The 19,159-nt window shown below is 35.4% G+C and overlaps 1 protein-coding gene across 1 annotated transcript; it reads left to right on the top strand.

Annotated features, from left to right (window-relative positions):
- The first annotated feature begins 2,580 nt into the window (after positions 1 to 2,580).
- Positions 2,581 to 7,506, top strand: LOC146145602 (beta/gamma-crystallin-like). The gene is made up of 3 exons (XM_083390228.1): positions 2,581 to 2,681; positions 6,011 to 6,132; positions 7,216 to 7,506. Exons 1-3 carry the CDS (start codon positions 2,673 to 2,675, stop codon positions 7,343 to 7,345), a joined length of 261 nt encoding a protein of 86 aa, XP_083246354.1. The 5' UTR covers positions 2,581 to 2,672; the 3' UTR covers positions 7,346 to 7,506.
- The last annotated feature ends 11,653 nt before the right edge of the window (positions 7,507 to 19,159 follow it).

Below are 19,159 nucleotides of genomic sequence, written 5' to 3'. Positions count from 1 at the left end.
ACTATTTAAATTACCACTGTTAGTACTGCAAATGTTAACTGCGGCTACATTAGGTTAAAGTTATAAATGCCTGTTTCGATCAATACGGTCACGGTAATTGGTTTAACACTTTCCATTTAAGAACCGCAAATAGCCACCTCCGTAATAAAGAGAGAGAAATGCAGCTTTACAGGAGGGTTGGTTGTTTAAAAATGCACAAAAACGTACCAGTTGTGATTTAAAGAGTTGTTATCTCTTTTGGTTTGACAACTAATATTGTAAGCACTGCTTAAAAGAGCCATTTTTACTAGTTGTGAAAACACTCTAATATGGATTATTTTTAACATGATGTATAGGTACATCAATATGTCAAAAACGCAAGAACAAATGGCGAGTATACAAAGCATCGGAGGTTGTAGACTAGCGGTCAATAGTCACCGTTTTGTAACCTCAGTTAGTATTTTATTAAGGAGAAGTACCTTCGAAACTTTGTTGCAAGCTTAAGAGTTCGTACGCGACGCAGCTTTGAAATTTACGAAAGTGTAGCAGTTCCACACTATCCAGCACTCTGTGAAGCTTAGCAAGGTTGTTGGCGATAGGATCATTTTGCAATTACAGGGGCCATGGTTTCTCGAACATGGATATATTAATTCGATGTTCACAACGCTAAGTGGCCGCTACGCTAATGGCTTTAGATTGAAACCAAGTTGCATTTTTTCATTAGCGCTTTAGCTTAAAAGGCTTCTATATAGGAGAGGAGCATTATTAATAATTATAGTTAGCAGATAACAGAATTTAGTTTGCCGCTAAGCGCAATGAACGTTATGGTAGTTTAACGTCGGTTTTATTATCTATATACACAGCATATGAGTGATTATACATATATGTAAAAAAAAAAACAGTTGGATAATTAAAAAAGGAAGGGAAAAATGTGCAGTAGTTTGAGTTATAAAGTAGAATAAAAGTAGAATCATTTTCTTAGCGTGACGCACGAAAATTTTCAGAGATGACATCACCAATTTACAACATGATAGGGGACTTCGTAAACAAGTCACCTTATGGGGAACCTGTGGTTATAGTTCGGAACAGAAATCTTAGTTTAGATACATTAAAGGATATTACGGTATAGTCTGCTGACGAAGAGACACGGTCTGGTGAAAATAAATAGGAACATGTTTAGAGGTACAACGAAGAAAAAAAATCTTTTGCTCTTACCACTGATCTAACAGGTTTCAAGTGTTCTCAAATTGATATCTGACAACCACTTGTGAGAATGCTTCAAGAGATATGCACGACATTGACCTATACAGATTACAAGTTTGAATGATGATTATAGTTTGACAGCTTGTGTACATTAAGTCGTCCGATTAGAATAGGAGAGTAACTTTATTCACCGTGATATTTTTTAATTTTACTTGTTAAAAAATTAATAGGGTCGTCAAGTAGTTCAAGAAAGCAAAATTGATCCCGTCGTTAAGCAGCCGGCATACAGGTCGCATGGGGCTAGCGCTTAAAACGCCAAAGTGGGCGGCGTTCCGGGAATTGGCGTAATCCTGGATCGAGGAAGTGGTACGAGGGACCGATTTGTCGACAAACGAGTTCGGGAAGAAATTGAGCCTCAGCCAGAAACAACGCTGATTGTCAATGCATCGGGGTAAATTATTGATGACCGGCGCGTGCTCGGATAAGCTGCGATAACAAGGCATTTCGCGTCTAGCGTTTGTCATAACAGGTTCTCCGAAACTTAAACAGCCTCTAATGAGTTGGTTTAAATTCAGTCGGCAGCTTTCGTCAGGGATCGTTTTCAGGGTTTTAACGTTCATTTGGCGCTTATTCGATGGCGGTGGGTTTTATTTTCGACATAGACTTTACGAAGAGCTTGTATTGCAGCATTATTAAAACACGTTATTCTAAACTGCCAGAGAAAAATTCGTTTAAGGCTATTGAAAATTAATCTACTTTACCCGTAGTAGAAGGAAATTCTATAAATTTATATTCAGCATATACTTTTGACTTATAGAACACACGAGGGAAAGTTTTTCATTTTTCAGGTTTTCCCTCAAAGAAAATGTTACTGAAAATGGTAACGTCTTCCAGAAATTATAAATTAACGAGCAATGTTCGTTTTAGCAAACAGCAAGATCTAGCTTATTTATTCACTCCGAATTGAATTAAATTTTATGGTTTGTGCAGTGTTTATGAAAGGAGTAAAGTACACTCGCGTTTATTTCTCAATGTAAGAATATATGTGTGATTTCCTCAGATAGCCAAAGTTTAAAATCCAAATAATTGGTTCTTCTTGTTAGAAATTCGTTTTCGTCTTTAGGTTGCAAAACACGTCTCTCCACAGGAACGATTATATCTAAACACTGTATTCGTCAAATAGTACGGCGCATGTGATTTGTAGAATTATTTAAAAGTGTTTCCTTTGGCTTAAGGTATTTTTAAAATTGTAAAGTTATTAAAAAATTTTTTTTTTTAAATATACGATATGCCAGCGGCAACGTTTACAGTGAAATAATTCAATAAGTGAGAAAACTGCAAAGTAACTTTATTACTCATATTCCACTACCTATGCCATGTTGGTATTTAGTATCCAAAAATACGTTACTTTGTAAACTACACAGTTTACTGTAATTGCAGGTGCATTTATAAATTTGAATTTGTAGTTATTTGATAACGACGAAGAAAGTATGTCAAAGGTAAGAACGTATTTTAAAATCTTAAAATCAGTTGACTTTTGTTTTTAACATGCCAATTCAAAATCTATATCAAAAATAGCTATTCCAGGTAGCATGACCGTTACTCGTTTTGAACTTACGTGATCGAAAACTTACTGGAAATCAATCTTTATTTTGTTTGCCAGATATTCAAATGTGGGTCGATTAACTTACAAGTCTAATCGAAACTATATTTTTATGGTGCAAGTTTAAACTAGGATAGTCCGATAATATAGAATCGGGGCCAATACTCAATGGTAGTATCAGTAGCCGGCCGATACTAGGGTGGTATCGTTACCGATTTGATGCCCAATTAATAGAGAAATTTCAGGCGATTATTTGCGATCCAACCTAACCATTCTACCTTCAAAGAAAACGTCAAAAATATTATAGGTTACCGACTGGAGGTAACCAAACCTTTTTAGCTTAAAATTTTGGTGTATTTCGTAAATTCATACCCCAACTTCATCTCAGCTATACAGAGAGAGTGTTATTTTTTGACTCACCAAACCTCTTAAGGTTAAAGCAAATTTTAAACTTCTAAACTGGCAAAAATAATTACCTTTTTAAATGATACCTATTTTGCTTGTTTAAGTGTGGTGATAAAGTCATTTGTATTGATTTCGGCCAATAAATATTTTTATGGTTATGGTTATGGTTGGTTTTCTATTTACGCAAGACCGTGAACCCTAACTGAAATAGAGTTTAAATTAGTAGGCGATGCCATTTTTCACGTTTAGGACAAGTACTGATAATAGGCTACTAATATAATTAATAATTTGGGATATGAGCTCTGATACCACCAGACTGTTTCAGTACAATTACACAATTCACTTCTATTGCGGATATATTCGATCGTAATTCAAAATGATATAATCGATATGTTCCCGATGGTTTGTACCAACACTAGACATCGTTAAGGAAGATACTCGACAGATGACAATTATTCATACCGGGGCGCCAAACGCTTGGTACACAATTAAACAACGTGTGTTTCGCATAGAATAAGTTATGACGAATGGCGGGTTGAGTATTAAATGACAGGACAACCGGCGGTGAGAAGCAATGGCATTGATAATGACAGTAATCGATGCCGGCAAAATCAATTCGACTGTCATAATCCAGGAAATAGAAGGCTGTATCGATTCGCACTTGACATTGATAAACGCCATTGGCGGGCCAAGAACTGAACGAACTGTGGGAATCGGGGTTCATTGTCTGTTGAATCAATATGAAAACGAGGAAAATTCATGAAGACCTAAGTCACATAATTTTTTTTTTGTACTTTTTATATCTTTTGGTCTCTAAAGGGATAAGCACAGTAATTAAACTACAATACTTTTAAGCCTATTGCTATATGACGCGTAAACTAGTACAGAATGTGTGTTCTGTGATCAAGCCCTTTATAAACCAAAATAAATCGTCATAACAGGTATTTTGATGTAAGCAAGACAATACAAAGCTTGAAAAAAACTAGCCTATTGTGAAATCCAAAATTTGCTCAATAGATTAAACTACCCTTAACAAATTGCTTTACCCCTATGTCTGCGTAGCCCAATCGGCAAAACACGGCCTCCGTCATATAAAAAAAAAAAAAAAGCCGGGGTCTCAGTTTGACCGTTGATTGTGAGTTCGAACCTCACCACAAGTTATAGTTGTTTTTCTTGCCTTGCCTTGCCTGCACTACAATTCCGATCAGATCAGACTGACTGATTTCGGTAAGCCTCTCCGTGGGCATATTGTGTACTAAGTTATACCGTTTACGATTGTTGTCAGTCGTTTACTCAGTAGCAACTTTATACTTTTACCAGGCTTATTCAAGGCCTTGCTTTTACCAAAACTTCTTCGAGTTTTAGGGGTCGCTTTAATAATCTATTAATGGACCATGGAATCAGGGATGGTAAATTTCTCGGACGACTAAACTTAGCCGACAAAATAATTGCAAGCAATCAAACGATAAGGATTCCGTTAACTGTCGTTATGTTTAATCGAACTTGTTACTCTTTGTATCTTTAATGTGCATATTTTTTATCGTGTTTAAAACATTGAAGATCTGAAGAGTTTTTTTCCCTTTTTTAAACTCTTGTGATTCCGTACACGCATATTTATCAGTAAAAACTTGATTCCTAACAGTAACTGACTGGTGAGCCTCGGGCATGTTTTTCGCAATTACTACAGATGCATAGGAAATCCAAATTCCAAATATGATTCGTGTTTACATGAACCTACAATGCTCTTTGTCTATCCAAAGCAATGTCGGTGGTTTAATGCGCGCATGTAAAGCAATACGTTTGCCAGGTGTAATTTGGCGTCCAGAAAGTCACTATTCCCATTGCAAAGGTCACAAGCTTCCTGAAGGTTGACTTGACACCAGTTGGTTTTCCTCCGAGCCAAATATTTCCGGAGCGAGACCTATTTCGAGATTTTCACTCGTTGCAAAATGTATTGTTCCCATCGAGGAGATGGATTCACAACCAAATGCGATAACGTTTCGCGCGAGATGAAACAATCCTACAAACGTTTTGTTAAATATGCGTAAACACTTCTATTGAAGTTGAATAATCCCCTAACCGATTAGTGTTTTAGCGCAGTTAACATAAATATATTTAGATTTTGGATTGCAAATTCACGCATGAGTTCGACTGGCTAGACCAGCTTTGTTTAACTTAACTTATTTTTAGGTCGTAATTGTTTGACAACATATACCTAAGAAAAAGTTTGTGGCATCACATATAAACCTTAAACCCGCCTCTGCCGAAAATGTACTACATGAATGTCCCAAGAAATGTCTATTTGCCTTTCGGGGAGTTTTACTTTTCAAATGTAGTATTTTTAAATATTTTATTTAATACCTTTTAAATTGGGTATACGATAAGATAACATAAGTTTACGCTACACCGAAAATTGTTAAGAAACAAGGACCTAAACAATACACTGGGAGCTCGGCTCCAAATTTGTTAGGATTAAATAAATCATGACTGCGGTGAGGTTCGAACTACAACCTTTCGGAGTCGTGAAATGACCATAGCTTCATTGGCTGCTGCACCCTGTTCGTACATGCAAACTTATTTAAAAGGGTTTAACAGCTCTTACTCATCAACCGAAAGACTTATATACGCATTGTACATATTCTGTGATCGAGGCCTTCCAAAGCCGTACTGACCAACCATTACAGCACACGCACTCTACAACGGATGCCTTCGCAAATGCTTAAAGAAATCAGAAAGGGGCTTTATAACAGAATATACACAATGTGTGTATTAATGTTACAATTTCAAATCTACACATATGAAATTTTTACGTTCCTATAGATTATCCTCTACCAAGACGTGGACTTCGGCGGTAAGAAGCTGGAACTGACGCAGAGCGAGGCGAGTCTGGTCGGATTCGGGTTTAACGGAATCGTATCCTCCGTATACGTGGAGTCGGGAAGGTCAGAAAATACTTTAAGAAATGATTGGCTGGAGGCTGAGTTAGACGTAGTAGCTGTAGATATTGTGAGTTGTAGATTATGTATGTGTTATTGTGTGTATCCATTTGGAGCTTTATTCGTCCTTACGACTTTATGAGACCGAGGAGTAACCATGTGAATTACGTCACGATAATCACTCAGGTGTAACGAGTTACATACAGCCTAAATAGCAGGCAACCTATACCTGGCAACCCCATAGGTGCTGTAACCATGTTGCAAACCACGTGTTCTTTACAAATTTTGTTTTATTCGGTCGTCAAGTTACACGCTTATTGTACGAAGGGTTCAGCTTACAGTTCCCAGACTGATTGTATGCCTCACAGGTTTTAAGGCTCTGATTAAACACCATATACATTGCTTGTAAATGCTTTAGTTATTTATTAAATATCGTAATGTTAAAAAGAACTTTGTGCTAAAAAGGGTCGCAATAAGCTTAGGTCATTTTTCGGCTATATTTATAAACTCCACAACATGCAGTATGCTATCCTTTAACCGAAATTACAAGCGAGATATCAATAAATACGTTGCATCAATTGAGGCAAGTTGATTGTTTTTTGTAGATGCATGATTTGCAAACATTTGTCTTGAGCTGTAAAATCAACTTAAAAACATTAAATCATGTTTGGTCATATTGCTTGTAGTTTTAGTTGGACGTAGTAAAAACATTAAATCCCATTTAAAAGTACGTAGTATTTTAAATGTTTTGATTACCTATTTATTCATTTTTGTTATCTTTTATTTATTCATTGATGATGTTGAAAATGAGTTGAGAACTTAAGAGATCTTTGAAACGTTCAACATGCTATACGAACTTCTACACGGGCTTTGATATTCTTACTACGTCCAACTAAAACTACAAGCATTATGACAAAACATGATTTAATGATTTTTTAAGTTAAAATATTGTTGATCCGCGAAAGTTATGCACAATATAATATCATTAATCTGTGAGCCAATGTGAGACACTATACCTGTAATTCAATAATAAAAATCACTTTGGTGCACGACTTTGCTTCTCTAAGGTGTTTTGGCTTTGTATCACAGTTGGACGGTCTACGACAAGGAGAATTTTTGCGGACCGGCCTACAACCTACAACCGGGAAAATACCCCAACCCGGAATCGTGGAATGGAAAGGACGACGAAATTGCGTCGGTGAAAGTTTTGGAAAGCTAGAGTCGCAAGGAAATTCCGCTTTGCGCGAGTGTAAACAGCAGCGTGGGACCGATTTGTGCGTTAGCTGATTTTCTGCTGTGTTGTGTTTCGAAATTATTGCTGTGTTGTCTTGTCATAAACGCTTGTGTGACGTTATATAGCAAAAATAAAACCAATAAAGATACTGATACTTGCGTCGCCATCCGAGAATTTTCACAAAAAATACGTGTATTGCTTATAAATTTCATTTTTCACAGAAAATAAAACTTTATCAGCATTACTGTTTTCCCAAATTCTTACTAAATAAACCAAATCAATTAAAAAAAGTATTTTAACGCCACCAAATCGATTGTACTATGATCTAAACAAATTTTCTCTAATATGATTCGTTAAAATCGTAGTTTGACACAAAATCACCTACATTTAAGTAACCTGAGTCTTGTCACCGTTCAAACAGGGCTATTCAGATAACTTTTCAGGCTGCTAAACAGAGTGCGGTATATATTTGAAGGGTGGGGGAATTTTTTTAATTTACGTGTTAACTTACCTTATAGTTTATTATAGTGGCGTTTTCAAGTCACAGTAGCACTGGGCAGTTTACTGATTCATTTAAGCCCTTTTACTTTATATGATGTGCACCTCATAGTTCAAAACCGCTGTATTGCACATGAAAAACGAATATAAGTCACCATTGGCTGACTAAGCAAGGGTTTGTCAAACTAGGATTACGCGAGAAAAATTTGGCACAGTGAAAAAAATATTGCTACGATTTTTCGTAGTAATATTTTAAAGAAATCGTTGCTAACGTTCACATGACGAGCCAGAAAAAAAGTTTAAGCTTTTGTAGATTTTGATATAAAACTAACCCTCTGTGCATTCTCATGACTTGCTAATGGAACGTCAACAGATCACTGTTATTCGAATAAGATATATGTATGTAGCAAATTATTAATGTTGTCCAGCATAACCATTAATTGTTGTGAAAAGATTTTTCCGACCTTGGCATAAGTCACTGATCGCAAAATAGAGTAACGGTATAGTGAATTTCAGTTTATCGACTGCCATGCCGATGATCTAAACATGGGTTACGAAAGTTTTAGCACTTTTTTTACAGATAAACAGTTTTGGTTCTAACCCTAAAGTTACTTCCCTATTTTAAGGGGTACGACATACTTGCAGATTAATCGAAGGGTTGCGCCACCTACCCCCTCCAAAAAACCCGGTCCAAACATGCGACTATAATGATTTTTGGCAAACTTCATTTACGTTAGAAAAGCGCTGTCTGGCGACAATTTTTATATTTAATTTATACCGCTTGCTTGCGCTGTGGCGCTGTCTATCAGATGCGAGAATTGCTTTTACCTAAACCAATGGGTGTCCAACAAGCGACACGCGTGCCAAATGTGGCACGCGACCAAATAAAAAATGGCACGCAATCCCCCCTAAAATACTTAATTTGTTATTTAGCCAACTGACAAAGAATACTCGATTTGTTATACAGTAAATTGCCATCGTTTATTCACAATATAAAACAATTGCTACAACTACGACAACTAACAATTACTTCTAATACCATAACATTACATTGTAGTGGAGGCTAGCATTCACATAACTATAAAGTTTGGTGTGAAGAAACAAAAGGCAAAAGTCAGCTCACCGACGGACATTTAGATGCAGTAATGCGCACTGCTAACTACACGTTTTTATTATTTGTAAAAAAAAACGCTTTTATCATTAGAAAGAATCATATTACCAAACTTTGGCACGGAAAGAAGTTATAGGATAAAAATTGGCACGCCGGCATGTTTGAGTTGGACACCCCTGACCTAAACCTAAACCACACCCTCAACATTATCACAAATTCCATCAAGAAAACCAAAATTTAATTGTGAACCCCAAATCTAACCCCACCCATAATAATCCATCCTTAATTCAGGTAAATAGTAAGTCCGAAATCTATAAATATTACTATCGAATTGGGTAACCACCAAACGTTTTAAAGTGAAAGCTTGACCAGTAAGTCCCAATTTTTTTGAATCCAGTTTTCGAAAACCCTCAACTAGAGATCGACCGATCTTTCAACTATAGAGATCGACCGATATCACTTTTTTGGACAAATACCGATACCCGATTTTTTTTATAATTTTGTCAACCGATACCTGACACGGTTGTTCGTTTACATACCTGGGAAATGTTCAAAGCTTGAATTAATTAAAAATAAAATCCACATAACGTTTTAGTTTATACACCTTTATTAATTATTAAACTCTTATTTTGCATATTAACTTGGCGTGATGTTAAATCCCAAATTTTTTGATCAAAAATGGGTAAGATGGCTGTTGCACAGGAAAAATTATATTAGAATTTCGTACTAAAATATCGACCTACATTTACCAAAAGCAATATATCGGTAGATGGCAAATATCGGCAGATATTATCGGTAAACCGATGTATCGATCTATCTCTACTTTCAACCACCAAAAATACAGATCAAAGTAAGATTGTATCACTGTATGTAAAGAGTAACAGTGTAGTCAGCACTTTCTTTAAACAAAAAACAATAAATTACATGTAAATAACCTAATACACGGGAACTATATTTTATCGTATCAGCAAAAAATTGGTTTCTGACAAATTCTTCAAATCCATTTTCAATGGGTCTATTTGTGGTCTGAATATAAGCATTCAATTTTTATATCAGCAAAATATTTTGCATAGAAGCCAGTACAAATTAATAGGCCATTTAAATGGCGTATTCTTAATGGAATCCAAAACCTTCGGCAGCAGGTTTTCTGCTTCATATGTTTTTAGATATTTTATTATTATAGTGCTATCTATTTTATTTACTATTAGAAACTGACAATGCCAAAATATATATTTCTTTTAAATATATATTTTGGCATTGTCAGTTTCTAATAGTAAAATAATAGTAAAATTTTCTTTTTTTTTAGGCGAAATATGTATTTCTTTTAAAATGTCCGGTCCTGGTTGCACTCGGGCTTTTAAACTGCGAGTTTTATTGTCAGTACAAATTAATAAACATTTTAACTTAGTGTCGCGCACTTTTCAATTAACCTAATTCTACTGCGATTTTCTGTTTTCACTAATGTAAACTGAATCCTTAGTTCAATAAGTGTATAATTTGACGACCGAATAAAGCAGAATTTGTAAAGAGCCTTTGGTTTGCAACATGGATACAGCATCTATCGGGTTGTCAGGTATAGGTTGCCTGTTATTTAGGCTCTATGTAATTTGTTACCCTGAGTGAATATGGTGACGTAATTCACATGGTTGCACGAACAAAGCTTCAAATGGGAACACACAATAAGACATATAAAGCAACAATATCTACTGCGGAATATTCTTTAATATCATAGTATTAAGACCAACGAGATAGTATGAAGAAAAACGACATACTATAACCAAATATGCACAGCAATATGTACGACGCTATTAGATCTTAGCTCAAAATAAGATCTTAACCATGAAATACTGTATGCGTGTTGACTGTTGATGACTAGTGATTTACAATATTGTCGGATCGCAGTCGATACCGGATGCCTATCGGTGCTCGTCCTGTACTAGTTTGGTATCGGGCCCATATAATTTGTGTATTTCAATAATAAATTGCAAACAACACAGAGTTTTCTTCCTTTAAACATTACAAGAGAGGGTTAAAAAAGTTAACATATTGTTTACTGTGAAAGTTCTGCATAATGTAATGTCAATACTCCGTAATCCAATGTGAGGCATTACTTGTAATGCAATTATTAGGTATTACCGTCAATTCGGCTTCTTTGAGATTTATTCCCTTTTTTAAAAGTTGGACGGTCTACGACAAGGAGAATTTTGGCGGACCGGCCTACAACCTACAACCGGGAAAATACCCCAACCCGGAATCGTGGAATGGAAAGGACGACGAAATTGCGTCGGTGAAAGTTTTGGAAAGCTAGAGTCACATAGAAATTCCGCTTTGCGCGAGTGTAAAAAGCAGCGAGGGACCAATTTGTTCGTTAGCTGATCTTCTCCCGTGTTGTGTTTCGAAATTATTGCTGTGTTGTCTTGTCATAAACGCTTGTGTGTCGTAATATAGCAAAAATAAAACCGATGAAGATGCTGAAACTTGCGTCGCCATCCGATAATTTTCACAAAAAATACGTGTACTGTTTATAAATTTCATTTTTGACAGAAAATAAAAATTTATAATCCTTACTTTTTCCTAAATTCTTACTAAATAAAACAAGGCAATTAAAAAAGTATTTTAACGCCACCAAATCGATTGTACTATGGTCTAAACCAGGGGCGTGCAACCTGCGGCCCGCGGAACAAAAATATGTGGCCCGCGGTGTGCTTTGGTTTTTGGCCCGCACCACTAAACATTCAGGTAACTGTTAAAATGTTGAAACTTCCTGACTGTTCCTCAGTCTAGGTCGCCTTATATAGCATGTCAATTTTTAGTTTATTAGAATAATAACATAATGTGACCTGCTTACATATTAGAATAGAATGTGACCTGCCAACAAAATAAAACGACAAAATGTGTTTTGGATGCTGTTGCTGAAAGCGTAGTCTACAACTTGGTGTGAAAGTGAATTGCACTGAGCGCTGCAATTTTTTTGTTCTTGAAATGCTTTCGAATAGCTACTTATGGCCATGTAAAGAAACGTATTAAAAATGTCCGTTTGATCTTTTTCGCTCATTTGAAATGTTATTGTTTTATATTCAATTTCAATGTTCATGTGAGTTGTAAAAAAAAGAAACAAATTTCTCTGCGCAGCGCAGCTAAAAGTAGTTTTTTTTACCGCGAACATCTCGATCTAAATAAGTTTCCACAGCTGAGATTGCTGTGGCATATAATGTTTTAAATTGGCTCAGCTTGGAAAGACCCACGTGTGAAATGTGGTCTTATGGGGGCCTGTAAAACTATATTTTTTGCCAACTTTAACTCTATGTAAACGCAAATTTTTCGTATATTATTTTTTTATATAATGTTTTATATTATAGCATGGCAGTTTTTTGGCCATTAAGCGCCGTAGAATACTTCACCGTAAAACCAAATATCCCCCTGAATCCGCCACTGTTTTCGTAGTGGTTTTACTTAGTGGGCTTTTAAGTAGCTCTGAAAAGACTACTTTGGGCCGCAACAAAAAGTTTGCCGACCACTGCACTAACAGGTAGACGACGAGACATGCAAGTGGCCCGTGGTCTAATCCGAATACACATATTTGGCCCGGCAGTATGAAAGCCTGGTCTAAACAAATTTTCTCTATTATGATTCGTTAAAATCGTAGCTTTGCACAAAATCACCTACATTTAAGTAACCTGAGTCTTGTCACCATTTAAACAGGGGTATTCAGATAACTTTTCAGGCTACTAAACAGAGTGCGGTATATATTTGAAGGATGGGGGAATTTTTTTAATTTACGCGTTAACTTACCTTATAGTATATTTTATAGTGGCGTTTTCAATTGTTGCAGCAGGACTTGGCAGGTTAGTGGTGTATTTAATCCAATTAACTTTATATGATTTGCCCTATAGTCCAAAACCGCTGTATTGTACATGAAAAAGGAATAAGTCACCTTTGTCGACTAAGCAAGGGTTTGTCAACTTAGGATTACGCGAGAAATATTTGGCACAGTGAAAAAAATATTACTACGATTTTTAGTAGTAATATTTTAAAGAAATCGTTGCTAACGTTTAGATGACGAGCCAAAAAAAAGTTTAAGCTTACTCTATCTAAGCGTAGATTTTGATATAAAACCATCCCTCTGTGAATTCTCATGACTTGCTAATGGGACACCAACAAATCACTGCTATTGGAATGAGATGTATGTGTAGAAAACTATTAATTTTTTCCAGCATAACCATTTGTTGTGAAAAGATTTTTCCGACCTTAGAATAAGTCACTGGTCGCAAAACAGAGTAACGGTAGTGAATTTCACTACTTTTTTTTACAGATAAACAGTTTTGGTTCTAACTCTAAAGTTACATGTCTTGTATTTTCAATTCCATATTTTAAGGGGTACGCCATGCTTGCAGATAAATCGAAGGGTTGCATACCCCCTCCAAACAAACCCGGTCCAAACATGCGACTATACTGATTTTTGCCAAACTGCATTTACGTTGGAAAAGCGCTGTCTGGCGACAATTTTTATTTTTAATTTTTACCGCTTGCATGCGCTGTGGCGCTGTCCACCAGCCGCGAAAATTGCTTAACGATTTAACAAATCCAATCAATAAAATGAAAAATTAAACCTGAGCCTAAAATCTAACCCCACCCATAATCCATCCTTAATTCAGACAAATAGTAATTCCGAAATCTTTGTTTTTATTAACATTTGACCTTAACCATAAAACTCAGACATGGCAAACGTCTTTACTGTAGTTTTCAACACTTTCAACTAGAGACCGACCGATATCACTTTTTTGGACCGATCCTGATTGTTTTATAATTTTGTCAACCGATACCTGACACCGTTGTTTTTTTACATATCAGGGAAATGTCCAAAACTTGAATTAATTGAAAATAAAAACCACACAACGTTTTAATTTATACACCTTTATTAATTATTAAACTCTTATTTTGCATATTAACTTGGCGTGATGTTAAATCCCAAATTTTTAGAGCAAAAATGGGTGAAAATTATATTACATTTTCGTAGTAAAATATCGGCCAAAGTATCGGCCTACAATTACCGATATATGTATCGGTAGAAGCCAAACATCGGCAAATGTTATCGGTAAACCGATGTATCGATCTATCTCTACTTTCAACCACCAAAAATACTGATAAAACTAAGATTGTATCATTGCATGTAAAGAATAAACGTGTACTAGCACTTTCTTTAACCTAAAACACAATAAAATACATGTAAATAACAAAATAAACAGCAACCATATTTTATCTATCAGTAAAAAAATGGTTTCTGTCAAATCCGTTTTCAATAGGTCTATTTGTGGTCTAAATGTAAGCATTTAATTTTTATATTAGCAAAATATATTTTGCATAGAAGCCAGTTCAAATTAATAGGCTATGTAAAAGGCGTATTCTTAAATGAATCCAAAACCTTCGGCAGCAGGTTTTCTGCTTCATATGTTTTTTGATATTTTATTGTTTTATTATTATAGTGCTATGTATTTTACTTTACTATAAGAAACTGACAATGCCACTTTTAAACAGTTGGCCGAAACACTTGCAGCATTGTGACGTACAATTAAGTCGAAAGTAGACCATTAACTCTATGTTAAGTGACAATGTTGCAAATTACAGAGCTGGCGAAGTTCTAAATTTGATGGACAAGCCTTCAACATCTTAAATTTTGCAATTGAGAAATAAAATTGTAATATATTTGGCGGGCCGGCGGTTGAGAACCACTGGTCTAATGCAATTTTCTGTTTTCACTAACGTCGTAATGACTACAGTTCACAACAAACGTAATTTGCATTTTATTGTTAAAGGTTGATTTAATGTTTCGCTCTATCTTTACCCAGAGCTACTGGAATACAATTAGACTAATCTGGATTGTCTTCAGTTTTTGTTTTTATGAGATTGATTTTAATTCAAACTTTTAATCCGAATAATCGATTTCGAAGATCTATATTTAATACAATCTGTAGCCGAACTTGACAGATTACTTTTATTGCAACAAAAGTCCCTGACGATCAAGTTTAATTTACTCCATCTTAAGGTATGATCAAACAAAATGATTTAGTTCATCGTTTTAAAACAAAAACGCGGTCCCAAGGGCCTACTTAGAATACCAGATATTGTATTCATAAAGTCTTAAACCAATTGCAATTATTTTCAGAGCACTGTGCAGTTTTCTTTTTAAAGGTTTACCGGCAGTACCAAAATGAACCAAAAAAAATATGCTCGTAATTAAGTAAGTAGCTTTGGATATAAACACTAAGCAACAACTATTACGGTTGGAAATGTTAATAGCAAAATATGTCCCATTTTGCTAAAATACACCTGCTGCATATAATTATTCCCCGACCTTACCTAACTAAAATAATTGCTATCTTCTAATCAAAAACATCTCTCGGCCAAAACATCGATTAACAACTGGCCTATTAATCAACAAGTAATTCCATGGTATAAATCAGTGATGTTCATAAGTCGCTGGAGAATGATTCAAGTCTAAGCCAAGATAATTGCAAAACGACCAAGTCAAAGTCTTTATATGCCCAATAAAGTCGATAGCAGCAGCAAGAAAATCTAAACAAACACAATTTTGTCGCACAAGATATAGCAACTTGATAACCAAACTAAGACATTTATTTTTACACTGAACGAAAAAAATTATACGTTAACTTAAAATTACACTTTAACTTTAAACGGCTAAGGCTTTCGGAGCATAATGATTGGAGTTGTTACTACAACCAAAACGTAGTGAGAATATTAAAAAATACAGAATTAGGTAGCATTTTGAACCCCATTAGAAGTAGTAGCTTCTCCCGATATCTTTATTCTTTTCAACATTATGTTAGGTTCTTTTGGCGCATATGTGTGCCGAACTCGCAAGGCATCATTGGCTGGAGAAAAAGGGACGGCGGTTTTTCGAAGAAAAAATATCAGCCAAAATGTGGCGCATCATCTCGGCGTGCTGCCAGTCGTCCTGCAAGGAACAGAACTAAACGTATAGAGTTAAAATTAAACTTCCAAGCAAATCGCGTTTTATTTTTGTAATGACGGTAACAGGATTGATAAAGTCTGATCTGTTTTCAAGTTAAAATAAGGTTGAGTTATCTAAGAAAGAAAAAAAAACTTGCTACTATTGGATGTTAACAAATTGAAACAATTTTAAACTTATATGCTGCCTTATCAAAAAACCGCAATCTAATTCTTTTTTGATGATTTTGCCTGTTTGTAAGATGTCAACAACAAATGGTTAACATTTAAATACTTGGCTTAGGCTATTTGTAAGGTAACGGTAAAATTAAGTCAAAGTGAAACGCGTTGAAATATATCGTATATTAATTACAGTAAGACACTCACCAAACAATCGTAGTTGAATTGTTGCTGACAGTTATACGTTATCCGCAACGCGCACATCTGCACAACTGCCACAAAACGAAAACGAAAATTTAGGGATTTTCTGTTGAAAAGACTCGATTTGACGCTTTCTTATAAAACACAGTTTTATTGTCAAAAATAATCATATATTACAGCTGTTTTAGAATTGCAGACACAACAATCAATGTCATATTCCGGAATAAAGGCATAGATTTAGTTAGTATAGGAGAAAATATTTTGCAAGTGTATATATGGGACAGTATATGCAATTATATGTTCCTCTACAGGAAACGACTGACAGTCGGATTATTGTGTTCCTATGAGACCTCTTTGTTTAACTTGGAAAACAGAAAGCGGAGACCTTCTTAGTTGACAAGTATTGTTCTTGAAGACAGTGCAGTAACAATAGGAAAACAATGCAGAGGTCAGAATAATGGGAGCGGCCAACTGGTATTGATTTTGCAACCAGTGATTGCTGCTTTCTTCAATGGCGTTTTGATCTGTAAGAGTGAAAACCCGATGGACTGGTCATTGTCATCAAGAGACCAATCACAGCTAACGCCAGGGTTGCCCAGCGATTTGGTATCGCAGAATGCTCTAGGCACAGAACCGCATTAGAGAGAATGATAAGGGTGCCTGTAAACATTTAAAATACGTTGTGCTTCTGGATTTAGTTATTACCAGTGTAGTATTTATCAAGCATTATGACAGTGCTTTTTTATTTGACGTCACGATAAACGTAACCGGTGTCCACTGAGTGGTGACCAGCACCCGAACCGAGTGTTTTGGGCGTTTCGCGATGGATTCGTGATGCAATTCTACTTGATACGGTCTAGTTACTAGCTTTTATAGTTTATACTGGGATTTGTGAATATATACTTAATAGCAAGTCGACGAAGTGAAGTGACTCTATCTAACGTTCACGAAGTTAAGGACAGGTATTTTGGCGACCTACTTCTTGGATACAGGTTTAACAAATAACGTGTAAAGAGGTTTAGGCAGCCATCGGCTTATGAGCCAGCGCCTACTTACCCGTAGCAATCACATTTTCTAATCGCTAACCCAGTTTAAGCTTAACCTAAAGACGTATTTCTCAAAATTTGTGTCTCGTGAAATTGTCAAGTGTGTCGCGGAACATTTTGCTATTTTAAAAAAAATAACATATTTATACAAATAACAGACTTACGAGCAAGCGTTGGTGGACCTGAATGCGCGCAAAAATTTTAGAACTCATAATTTTAAGACTTGCGAAGTATATGTCGCACAACGATTAGTTTGCTTACCGTTTTAATCGATTATTATTACACCGCAACCATTTGAAGCGTAAAAAGTCCGCCTAAATCAAGCACGAAAAACAAGCAATAGCTGAACACGTTCAAATTGTGTTAAAAACAGGCTAAAAACAGCTGAGCCACAAAAATAAAAATAGACTCCCGTGAAAAAAAGTTATTGATGAACGATATCTGCCACACTTAAAAAAGAGAAGTTTTCAAAAAAGATTGGTATTTTCGAAAGATCCCTTTATATGTCTGCAAGTTTTTTTTAGGCCCTTGAAAGTGTTTTGTAATATTTAGAATCAATTACAAGCACGTATATAATTATATGTTTAATATTTTAATTTAAAACAGAAAACCTAATTAGAAGTCAAGACGCATACTCATAAAAATATTAATGTTTACCCAAGTACTTAAAAGCAATTGATATTTACGATTCCAAATATGTTAATATCAGTCGCAGTAAGAATATCAAAGCCACAACAGAAGTACGGTAGGTTTTATTTTGAATGGTTCGAATATATCTTTATTAATTTTCAACATAGTATACAAACGTACATGTGTATCGGCTTTAATATTCTTACTACAATTTCCAACAATTATGCTCCAAAGTCAAGAAAATTATTTACGTCGTCGGAAAAAGTAATTATCAAACGCGAGACATATATTTGCGAAACAAAAAAAAACGATTTTCGAAATAAAAACGCTGTTTATTAGAAAAAAGCTGTTTTACCAGACTTTTTATTTTATTTTTTTATGATATTTTCCATCCTTTTATAATGGTTAAAACTATTCGAGGTTAAAGTCAACCAACGTATAGGTTTGAGATGAGATTGAAATTATATCTACTGACCACAAGCCGGATCAATAGAAACCGCACAAAACGTGTAGTCATGTTTAATTCAGGAAACCTGCGTGTAATTAGTGCGCCTTTTAGAAAAGGCCAACTGTTACGCCTTGCGCTAGACAGGTATAGGAAAAAGTAAGGCCCGATTTAACACAAATTAACCTTGCAGAAGTACATTCGAAGCTTTATTATGGAAAGAAGAACATTGCATGCAGAATCGAGGTTTTTGAAAGAGTTATAGTTGACATTTTATTTTGATAATAATTTAGCCTTGCGCCTCATCAAGTCAGCTCCCAACGTTACAGGGTCGCAGTTCGACTAAAAAAATTATCACATATAAATAAGTCCTTCGTTCTGTTTTTTTTGGTTGAAATCCTATTATAAAAAGACTGTCAAATCCATATGATGTTTAGACACACAAGAATCGGTTCATTTTTAGTTCAAAGTCGCTTCTATAAACGCTTTACTATAGGCCTCATATTGAGTCACTCCGGTTCCTTTGAGATTATTTAATTTCTCATGAAAGACTGGTTAGATGCTAGAAGCACACTTCATACGGCTAAACTAATTGTTCAATCGATTGTTGGTGTTCATATGACAGCCCTTCCTGTCACAGATGTTTTGAGTGGCGGAATTAAGCTTATTTATAGGCAGCTAAACCAACAGAACTACTAAACCAACAGAACTACTCGCGAAGC

This window comes from Ascidiella aspersa, chromosome 5, assembly GCF_963924565.1.
Source record: "Ascidiella aspersa chromosome 5, kaAscAspe10.2, whole genome shotgun sequence".
Taxonomy (NCBI): Eukaryota; Metazoa; Chordata; class Ascidiacea; order Phlebobranchia; family Ascidiidae; genus Ascidiella; species Ascidiella aspersa.
Note: the sequence above shows the minus strand (reverse complement) of the source record. Positions and strands in the feature narration are given on the sequence as shown.

Coding starts and splice junctions, on each gene's coding strand:
- LOC146145602 (XM_083390228.1), top strand. Junction 6,133..7,215: donor GTATACGTGGAGTCGGGAAG/GTCAGAAAATAC, acceptor TTTGTATCACAG/TTGGACGGTCTACGACAAGG.